This window comes from Sinocyclocheilus grahami, unplaced genomic scaffold (genome assembly GCF_001515645.1).
Source record: "Sinocyclocheilus grahami isolate Dianchi unplaced genomic scaffold, SAMN03320097.WGS_v1.1 scaffold1099.1, whole genome shotgun sequence".
NCBI lineage: Eukaryota > Metazoa > Chordata > Actinopteri > Cypriniformes > Cyprinidae > Sinocyclocheilus > Sinocyclocheilus grahami.
Genome location: NW_015506278.1, coordinates 1,180,138 through 1,191,755, shown reverse-complemented (window position 1 = coordinate 1,191,755; position 11,618 = coordinate 1,180,138). Strand labels below are relative to the sequence as shown.

At 35.3% G+C, this 11,618-nt stretch overlaps 1 protein-coding gene across 1 annotated transcript in view; it reads right to left on the bottom strand.

The window, feature by feature from the left end:
- Positions 1–7,894, bottom strand: part of LOC107566772 (zinc finger MYM-type protein 4-like) — a 31,151-nt gene extending 23,257 nt beyond the window's left edge. The window contains exons 1-2 of the mRNA XM_016252305.1: positions 7,876–7,894; positions 5,508–5,940 (exon numbers count right to left, since the gene is read on the bottom strand). Of these exons, the coding sequence (XP_016107791.1) occupies positions 5,508–5,816 (309 nt within the window). The 5' untranslated portion in view covers positions 5,817–5,940; positions 7,876–7,894. The remainder of the gene's footprint in view (positions 1–5,507; positions 5,941–7,875) is intronic.
- Positions 7,895–11,618: the final 3,724 nt, after the last annotated feature.

The window sequence follows — 11,618 nt, the reverse complement described above, 5'->3', positions numbered from 1 at the left end:
TTTAATATTTTTGTTTCCATGCTCCCAGCATTATTCAATCACACCCTTTACTGGATGACTCTCTTTATGCCCTTTTAAATTAACCCAATAATTCATTCTACCTACGAAGCTACGAAGGAACAAAGGAGCTTCCCCAACCTCTACCTGCATGGCTGCAATGGGAGAGGTTTTGAACCCACATTCTAAGAGTCTAAGAGCTTGATTCTGTATAGTTTCAATCTTTTTGAGTGTGGTTTTAGATGCAAATCCGTAAATAATACTTCCATAATCTAAACTTGATTTATGTACAATAAATTATTTTCAATGACAATCTACAAGCTCCCCATTCTACCCCAGATAGACATCGTAAGATATTTACTCCTGTTTTACATTTCTTAATCAGTTTTTTAATGTGCATTGCAAATGTCAATCTAGATTCCATCCAAACACAGAGATATTTAACTACTGAGACTTGCTCCAGCTCGTTTGTACAACTTCGGTACATTTTTCCCTTTTGTGAAACATATAACTTGAGTTTTAGCCACAGATAATCTGAAGCTCCAATTATTTGCCCATACCTCCACTTTATCTACTGCTTTTTGTAATCTTTGAGACACACATGCAATATTACGTCCTCTTTTCCATATTGCCCCGTCATCAGCAAATAATGCCCTTCCAATATCACCTTTAAAATGACTAAAAATATCATTAATCATAATATGAAAAAATATTGGGCTACATACACTTCCTTGAGGAGTTCCATTGTCTATTGTGTATGTCTCAGAATACTCTATTCCTACCCTAACCTGTATTGTTCTTTCAAGAAGGAAATCCATAATCCAGTTATATAACTTTCCTCCAATAACATACATTTAAGTTTTATTAAAAGTCCCTTTCCAAAGCATATCATAGGATTTCTCAATATCAAATAAAACCCCCACCAATACTTCTTTATTTGTCTGAGCTTTCCTGATATCCGCTTCTAGGCTTCCGACCAGCCCTAAATCCTCTCTGATATGGCGATATAAGACCTTTTATTTCCAATATATAATTTAGTCCATGTATGATAATTTTTTCCCCATCAGTTTACATAAATTAGAAGTTAATGCAATTGGGCTATAATTAATTGGATTGGATTTGTCCTTTCCAGGTTTGCCTACTGGTATATTATTCCATGTTTCCACGAAGAAGGAATCTTTCCTGCATTCCATATCTTGTTAAAAAGATTAAAAATAATTTGATAAATTCTGATAAATGTTGAATCATTACATAACATATATCATTCTCTTCCAGGAGATGTATACTAGCTTGCATTCTTCCTCAGAATATATAATAAACAAAGCGCGGCGCACCGGGTTATACGTCAGCAGCGTCACACGCATGCGTCGTGGTGCTCTCGTGATTCGTGAACGCGCCTCCAAAACTGACGCCAAAGAGAAGAAAATGTCGAATAAAGGCGTTATTTTTTTTTTTTTAATTATTATTGCACAAAAAGTACTCTCGTAGCCTCATAAAATTCCGGTTGAACCACTTATGTCACATGGACTAGTTTATCGATGCTTTTGGTACCTTTCTGGGCCTTGAACGTGTTGAACGTGGGCCTTGAACGTGTTGAACGTGGGCCTTGAACGTGTTAGGACCATAGACTGTATAAAAACATGGATGTAGTGTCCATGACGTCACCCGTAGGTTTCCAAAGAGTGTTTTTGACGCTCAAAGTGGGCGGAGGCGGCCGTCGCCATCTTGGCAGCACTCCCGGATAATCGAAAATGGGCAAAGAGGCGGGAGCAGGTTGCTGAAGCCACGCCCACCTAGCTCGACGGTGGTGACAGCAGCGGCAATCCACCTGTCACTCAAGTGGCCACGCCCTTAATTATGCAGAACTTTAAGGCTTAATATATTTTAAACGGATGAGTTATAAAAAAAAATTCACCCCCCCCCTCACAGTTGTCATGAAGGGCAAAATTTGCTATATAGACCAAAATAATTTTTTTAACCAGGCTGTCAACTTTTTTTCTGCTGTAAAGTTGGGCATTTTAACATGGGGAGTCTATGGGATTGACTCCCTTTTGCAGCCAGTTGACGAATTACAGTTTAAGTCACTTCCGTGTTGACTTCACGAGAGAGAGTGGGAGGTTGCCGCTTGGTTAGGACCCTTGCTGTCTATGGAGAATCGGAAAGCTCTCCGATTTTTATCAAACAATATCTTAATATGTGTTCCGAAGATGAATGAAGGTCTTACAGGTTTGGAAGGACACGAGGGAGAGTAATTAATGACAGAATGTTCATTTTTGGGAACACTATTTTCAAACGCTCTCATGTCCAGGTCCTAAACATAACATTGGGGGTGGGACTAACAGAAACTGACGAATCATCAATTTGACAAGCGAGGGAAAATGAAGAAACTGCCCGTAATTGACCATGAAAACAAAAGTTAAATATTTTTAAAATAAATATATAATGCTATAGGGAAATAAGTCGTATTATTATTATTGTTTAATAAATTACATCTATTTGGAAAATTACCAACTTCTCATTGGGTGGGCCACAGCTGAAAGTGGTGTTCAACCGTAATTTTACGAAGCTACGAGAATACTTTTTGTTCACAAAGCAAACAAAAATAACTTTTATTCAACAATTTGAATAAAACTTTTATTCAAGCTTTATTCAACAATTCTTCTCCTCAACCCGTCTGCAGTGGTGCATCGCCATAGAGTGGTGGAACTATGATGTCACTGGCAAAAACCCGGAAGCGAGTTAGCATTTTAGCACTTCCGGTTCTATCATCCCAGAGTCAATGGGTTTTTTTGAATGGGAGTTTGGTTAAATTCCCTAAAATAAGGTCCGTGGTTCACACAAGCTCAAGATACTTTTATTCTACGACATAAAACACCCCAGTTACACCCCTCTCATGATTTTTTAAAACTGTTACGTTTCTTAAAAAAGACGGTTGCTAACAAGTTGCTAAATGGGACTACAGGCGCTGTCGGAGACATATAACGTCATCACGCCGAACAGTTTATCAATTTACAGTATATTCCAATTGTAGTATAATTTATAGTACAATTAATTGTAGAATAACCAATTAATAGTTTACCGCATTCTATAATGTTGTTCGACAATGTTTTTTTATTTTTATTTGCTTTGCCCTGAAATGCAACAAGTCTTCGGATGGAAGATGCTTGTTTTATCGCTTACTGATACAGAGACTCTGGGTTCGGACTATAAGGTAAACTCATATTGCGATTATTCCATGTAAACACCACAATTACCGGCTTAATCACGGTGAAAGTGAAACCTTAACGATGCATAATGCTTAAGCCACGTTAAAATTAAATGTTTACGGCCACAAGCAGTACCCATCCTAACAAAACGATAGCTGAAATGTGGTACTTTATTCACTAAAATAAGTTTAATCTTACCATATCCAAAAACTCGCTCACTCTGCTGTTATTTAATAGATTAAATGCACTAGAATCATATTGAATAGTACGTGGAGACACGTTTTTAATTAAAATATTCATATTAAGATTTTTTCACTTTTAACACACCTTATTTCGAAAAATTCAGAAATACGTGCTTTCATATGTCCTTTAGTTATGATTATTTCATTTATTCACTATACTATTTATTACTAATGTCTCATTTCAGTTTTAGTTTAGCTCTAGTTTTGTATTTATTCCAGTTTATATGACAAGGTTAGTGTAGCGTGGATTAAAATTCATATACAATCCTTTTCACTGAACATGTTAAAAATAAGTTTGAAAAATTTGTGGGAAGCATGGTGGTGGTGACGTTTAAGGCGAGCAACCGTGGTGCTGTAGTTCGTTTATAGCCTAAGTTTAGCTTTTAAGTTCTGGCGCTTTTATTTTGGCTTCAAAATTCATAAAAGTGATATTATTTTGTGAAGATGATCTTGATGGACAAAACGTGTAAGTTTCATGAACTATGGTTGAACACAGAGCTTATTTTTTGCGATAATCCCGAAAAATCCTATTGGCTTTTTGTCGAGGAAACCAGTGTGTTGCTAACAACCGATCAGTCTACAAAGTGACGTCATAGTTCCCCCACTCAATTGTGAAGAGTATCACGATGCATGCGCTTGCTTCCAGTTCATGTAAACAACGCATGCGCATGGCGCTGCTGCTTACGTAATATGCACATTGGCCTGGGCGATAAAACGGTATCGATATTTATCGACGGTACACCTTCTTCGATAACTAGGGTTGGGTACCGAACTCGGTACTTTTAAGGGTAACGACCGAATTGCGTCGGTACTACAGAGTACCGATTCACGTTAAATCAATCAGTGCTAAATTTCGGTAACTGAGAACGCATCTGGGCGCATATGCTACAGAGAGAGATAGAGAGACCCTGTGACGTGAGGTCACCCCTGCAACTCATTCAAACAACACACAGGGCAAGCCGAAATGTTCTGAAGTGTGGTTACATTTCTAGGGCCATATGGTTTCTGCGAAATGCAGATGGGATCTTGGAGACCAGAGGAACTTTCTCTGCAATTAATTCTGGTATAGTCTCTATGTAGAGCTATGATATCGGTTGATATGCCCATAATTAATCTAACTGATACAATATGTGGTAAAAATGTGTTTTTCACAGTCCAAAAACAACAAATCTATTCATTCCCTATTTCTAAAGGAAGTTGCGACCAAGTCTTGCTCTATTGCTTATTGGTCCAAATGTGTTAATAATCTTAAGTGGGAAAGTGTTTGGTTATTGCCTCAAGTTTTTTTTGTTACAAACAACGTAAAAGAAATAATTAATAAATGCTATCCTGTTAAACACTTTCTCAGGATGTTTAAGAAGGATATTGATGTTAGTTGCTCTTTGCACCTGGAAACAGTCCCCCACATTTTCTGGCTTTGTAGTTGTGAGAAAAAGTTATGGTGTGATGTCTCTGTTTATAAAAGAAAAGGTACTTTTTCCATTTTAATTTGCATTATGAAAATGTATTATATATATATTTTAAATTTAGATAATTTGAATAACTAAGCTTTTGTCATTAATCCGTTTATTTTGTCAAGTTTCACATTCATAAGTGTAAGTTTTCTAACAAAAAGCGCTGTTTTACAGTGGTTTATAAAGAATTGGAAAACTATTTTTGTACTATTCAACATAGTACAAATAGAAAGGCAATTAAAACGGTCCACTTGTGTTCCATCTTCAAAACCTTTGAATGATATAAAGGTCCTGCATGTCTGTGATTGTAATTTCTTTTTTCCTTTTCTTTCTCTGTTGTCCCCCTGGCTTCATAATGTTTGATGTACTGTTTTGTTTTTGTCATTTAAAGCATAATAATAAAAACAAAAACACTCTATGCCACGAGAAAACAACAAACGGTGCTAATATACACTCACAACGTGATATACTACTACTTAAAACAAGCCACCCTATTGTTTTAAATGTTAAATTGCATTGCAAAATAATGGAAAACGTTTACAACAGTTACATGAGCGATTACTAAAAACTTCATATAACAATCACAGCATAGTTGAACCAACGTATACCTCTTTTGGCCGCAACAACAGCACAGGCACAGCTGATTTCAGAAGTCGTCTCGACTTTCCCATTATTCCTCGGGAAAGGAAGTAATCCTCGGAGCTGAAATGTTCACTGCACAGCACGCGTCTGTTGACTTTTTCCAGGGGTGTATTTACATCCCAGCGAGCAGCGAGCAGCCATAGCTTCAATCGCTCAGGATCATTTACAGGGAATGTGTGAAATGTTAAAGGTGCATCTCCCTTTGATGTCCGCGCGCGTAATCTTGAAGGTTTAGCTATGTTGAAGCATCCAGGATATACACACGAAAACACCATTTTTAGGACTAATAAAATGTAGAGTATAGCTAAAACAATTCACTTCTTCGCGTGGGTTTTCCTTTGCTGTGAACCAGAGCCGTTGGGATAGAGAGAGCGCGAGCACCAACGGAAATTCAAAATGCTTGGAGAAAAAGAGAAAAGAAAAATGACCCCGTGATTTACTCTCCCTCAAGCCATCCTAGGTGTATATGATTTTCTTCAGATGAATTCAATCAGTTATATTAAAAAAGGGCGAGGTGCCCTGGGGATACTAACATTTGAGAGGCTGAGGAGAGAGAGAGAGAGAGAGAGAGAGTGTAGGTCTCATTTCATGTTGAAAGGGTGTTTGTTGTGAATATTTAGATCAGGGGCCTGTTTCATAAAATACGCTAAGAAAAGCGGGGATTAAAGTCCAAAGCCTGACCTGAAATAACCTAACATCAATCGGGGCTAAAGCGGTTTCATAAACGACAATTTAAGTTCTCACTAATTCGATCCAGGTTCAATGAGTCAGGATCATTTGATGTGCACGCTTATTCTTAAACAGACCTTAATGTCGATAATGGCTCAAATCGATCCACAATGGCAAACAGCGAATATCTGTGCTGTTTAATGCATTTGAGACTTTGTGTTTTCCTCGGTGCATAACTGACACGTCACAGGTATATTTTTCATCTGTAAATGTTAGAAAGTCATGCAAATATATCCATTCCCTTAATGTCGATCATGGATCAAATCGATCCACCATGCCAAACAGCGAATATTTGTGATGTTTAATGCATTTGAGACATTGTGTTTCCCTCAGTTCATAACTGACACGTCACAGGTATATTTTTCATCTGTAAATGTTAGAAAGTCATGCAAACATATCCATTTTGCTGTCAGGAGTGGGCGAGGTTTACGTTGAGTGAACGAGCAGATGGAAGGCAATAGAATAATAGCGCAATAATTCTGAATAAAATATGCATTCTGCTAAAATATTTGTTGTTGGACATTAAATGTGACGCATGTAGAATGTTAACATGACACATAAGTGTATTTTTTATCATAGCAGTAACTGTAAATCCAATGTAAGCTGGCTAATACAGCCAATCTCAAATGAGTTAAATGTGTGTTCCTCTTATCAGCTAAAATGTAGTCTGATTTCTATTATTTTTTTTTAGATTTTTAATTTAGTGTTTTTAATGCTTTTAAAGAGCAATTTTAGATTGTAATGTTTTAATGTTCTACTAATAACCATAAAAGGTACAGCTGTCATAAAACCAGAGAGAAAGGCTGCATGGCTAGAAACTGCTGATCAACTGAATGTGCAAGTAGCAACTATGTTGAAATGTTTTCATATATCTTTTTTAAAAAAAAGGTCATTACATTTTGGGCACAATACATTAAAAACAGTTGGTTGTAGCCTATTTTTTTATTTATTTGATTATTTAAGTTGCATTTTCTGTATACTTTTATTTTTGGACTAATAATAAATTCAACTAATTGTATGTGTGAGAGTCAGTGGTAATATCAATGCGTTCCTATTGGTCAGTTCTGCTCAGCTTAGCCTGACAGTTAGCCTGCTCCTGCCCGGGTTAGTTTCCCAGCACAAGTTGCCACAGTGACTGAGCTTGAGCTATGGAAATTTTGCTTTCGGAAACCAAATCAAGTGACAATAAGTCAGAATAACTGAAATAAGCCTGGCTTATTTGGTAAACTAGTTTTATGAAACAGCCCTCTGGTTAGTTTCCCAGCATAAGTTGCCAGAGTGACTGAGCTTGAGCTATGGTAAATTTGCTTTATGAAACCAAATCAAGTAAAAATAAGTCAAGACTAACTGAAATAAGCCTGGCTTATTTGGTAAACTTGTGTTATGAAACAACCCCCTGGTCACGTCGTCCATATATTGTTTGTTTAGCTCACGGACAGCATTTAAAAAACAACATAACAACCTGTAGTGGGAAAACCTTAAGATAAAAGTTGATAGGCTATATTTCACGTATTTTCAATATCAATATCAAAGGGGACTTACAAGTTTAAAAACTTGGTAAGTGTTTATGTCACGAATCTGGTCTATAAACTTCCGTTCACTCACCACCAGTGGTCACCCGCTCTCCACATGGACTCTCACACTACACAGACTGTTACACATCACCCTGGATTACATTTCCCATGCTCCATTGCACTAATCACAAGCTCACCTGAAACCAATCACACACAGCCGCTACCAATAACACACACTATATAAATCTGTCTCACACCACCATTCAACGCAGAGTATTGTTTAGCGTGTATCACTGCTATAGCTACCTTACGGAGCCTGCTTTAAGTTTCCTAGTCTTAGTTTAGTCTTGCCTTGTCTGTTTTCTTGTGTTCTGATCATTGCCTGTGTACTTTGGACTGTGTAGCTTGCCATTGTCTGACCCATGCCTGTTTCTGACCACGTCTCCTAAATAAAGCTTGCAAATGGATCCACGCGTCTCCTTCGTCCCGTAACAGATCGCTTTTTACGTTTATGTTGAAATTTTATGAATTCGATTTTTACATCTTTCATAATCAGTCTGTAAATGTTTGTATCATCCAGGACGTTGTCCCTTTGGGGGTATAAATTACTTGAAATTAGGGATGCACCGAATTTTCGGCAGCCGAAAATGGGATTTTCGGTTTTCGGACGAAAATATAGGCTACATATAATAATAATAATAATAATCTATATGGCGCGCCCCGCCCGGCAGGGTTCATCGCGCAGGTTCCACTCTGAATGTGCGTTCAGCTTGTGTACCACTCATGCTCACCGGAAAAGCAAAGTCCGCTCAAATAATGCATTGACAGGAAATTTCTATGCAGTATACTTGTTCCTGTTTGCAGTAGCGCTGCTGTGCTGTAACATGCTGAAGGCTAGTTCAGCTGTACTGGGCAACGCTGCTAAAATAATGCTTCTTTCAGTGATGCTATGCTCTGCTCATATGCTCTGATAATAATAACTTTGTAGGACTATACATTATTTGGATAATTAGTCAAAAAAACAAACAAAACTTATATCCGATTCTGTTACATAGAAGTGAAAAAAAATTATATATTGATATTTAATATTAAGGTAACACTTTACAATAAGGTTCCATTAGTTAATGTATTAACTGTCATGAACGAACAATGTAACATTTATTACAGTATTAATCTTTCTTAATGTTAGTTAATGAGAATACAGTTGTTCACTGTTAGTTCATGTTAATCTATAAAGACTGTGTCTGTTCCCCGAATAGTGAGGTCAAAATATAAATTTAATGCAGGATCTAGAACAAATCTGATCGTGATTAAACCAGAACAATTTAAAATAAATGAACAAAAACCATTTTTAAAGTTTGGGAGATTCTACAGCGTATAATACTTCAGCTTCATTCATCGCACCAAAAGATAAACTGCAGTGCTTTACAGCTATAGGACAGGAGGAGCTAAATAAACTTATTATTGCATCTAAACCAACAACATGCCAAAGCGCTATATAAATAAAGGTGACTTGACTTGACTTGACTTAATTCAGAGTGCATTTGCCATTAACTGTTAACAAGCACAACTGTTGATTATAATAATGCATTAGTAAATGTTAATTTAACATGAACTAGTAAGATTAATAAATGCTGAATAACTATTGTTCATTCTTAGTTTGTTGACTAAAGTCGTTAACTAATGAACCTTATTGTAAAGTGTTACCAATATTAATATAAATTCCGTCCAGTTTTATTGTAATACTTTCAGTAAAAGTGTGGTTATTTTATTGGCTTGTGTTTTTTTTTAAATTCAGTATCATTAAAATTGAGTTAAATTTAAAAAGTCTTACAAAATTACTTTATATTATTTAATAAATTCATAAATAAACATTACAAAGCAGTTTCGTTTTTGGCCAAGTGCATCCAGAATTTTCGTTTTCGGCCCAGAATTTTCATTTCGGTGCATCTCTACCTGAAATAAGAATGCTTGTTTGGCAATGTGTGTAACAACATTTTAGCCAAAAAAAAAAAAAAAATATATATATATATAAAAATATATATTCTTTTATAACTAAAAATTATTTTGAACAATAAGTATAATGCCAATTTATGAATATATTAGCACACTGTATCATATTTATTATGCAAATTTCTTGGGCCTATAAATTATCAATATGACCAAAACGGATCAAAAACCTGTTGTACACAATTTACTTAATGCCTTCTGTCCTCTGATTGATAGTTTATACTTTTTTTATCAAGTAAATTATTTTTTGCTCATAAATCTTTAATGATTTTTATAAAGTAAATGTAAGATTAACATTTACTGGACTGAAGCAACTTGGGTTTACTTGATTATTCATTCATACATAATTTTTTTTGTTTAATTTATTCTTTTTTTTTTTTACATTTATTCATGTTAATGTAAATGTCAAATGTCCTTCTCTCAATTCTCATAGATTTGCACATATGAGCCATAAAAGCCTGATGTGTGTGTGTACATAGTTTTGTTTATTAAATATAATTTTAATTTATATACTAAATATATTTATAATATACTAAATTATACTTAATTTGCGTATTAAATATAATTTAGTATACAGGCTACTTTCATTAATAGGCATTATACTTATTGTTCAACAGAATTTTACAAAGAATGTTTTTAGTTTAAGTTATGAGAGAATAAAAGTATTATTTTTTTTTCTCCAGATAATTTATATCCTCAAAAGGGTGACGTATCCTGGGGTACACAAACATTAAAATCAAAACTAAGTTGATAAAAAAAGTAAAAAAAAAAACAAAACATGAAATTGTATTATTTGTGCTCTAAAAATGGAAAATAGCATTAAAGTATTCTTTTTCTTTATGGTCTTGCACTTTTTAGGGTTAAATAATGTCCTAGCGCTTCCTAGCTTTATAATGGCAGTGAATGGGGGTTGATATTCAATAGTCCAATAGAAGTCCAATACGGTGCGTCCATCCATCCATAAAAAGTGCTCCACACAGCTCCGGGGGGTTAATAAAGACCTCCTGAAATGAATCGGTGTGAAAAATATCCATATTTAAAACTTTATAAACCATAATCTCTAGCTTCAGGAAGCCTTTATTAACCCCCCCGCCATCCGCCATCCCCCATCCCATCCATTTTTATGATGGATGGATGCACTTTATTGCACTTCTCTTGGGCTACTGAATATCAACTCCCATTCACTGCCATTATAAAGCTTGGAAGAGCCAGGACATTTTTTAATATAACTCCAATTGGATTCGTCTGAAAGAAGAAAGTCAAATACACCTAGGATGGCTTGAGGGTGAGTAAATCGTGGGGTAATTTTCATCCCTTTAATTTCTCTTTGGTTTAATAAAGTCAGTTATACACTCGGCCTGGGGGCAAATAAATTAGGAAATTTTCCTTTTTGGGGGAACTGTTCCTTGGAAGTTGTAGCGGTGAATTTTATTGTGAGAAATAGGATTTATTTTGACCATGTTTGGCTTTATGTAAAAACCATGTACAATACATATTACTGTTTAATACATTACTAACATGAAATCAGTCCATTTTATTTTTTTTAAATATCTTATACTGTACCCTTTATACCCTACAAATGTCTGATTTGTACAGTACATTTATTGAAAAAAAAAAACTTTTTTTTCTTATCAAGTATACTTAAGTTTGTTTACTTTTGTGGTTTTGTAATACATATAAACAAAATAGTGTCCATAACGATTTCAGTTATATGTTAAATAATTTTTTTTTAGATATTTTAAAATGAGACTGCATGCACAATTTTTCTGTGCAAAATGCATGTAATTTTAACTGATTGTTTATTTGATGTGTCAACTTTTAATA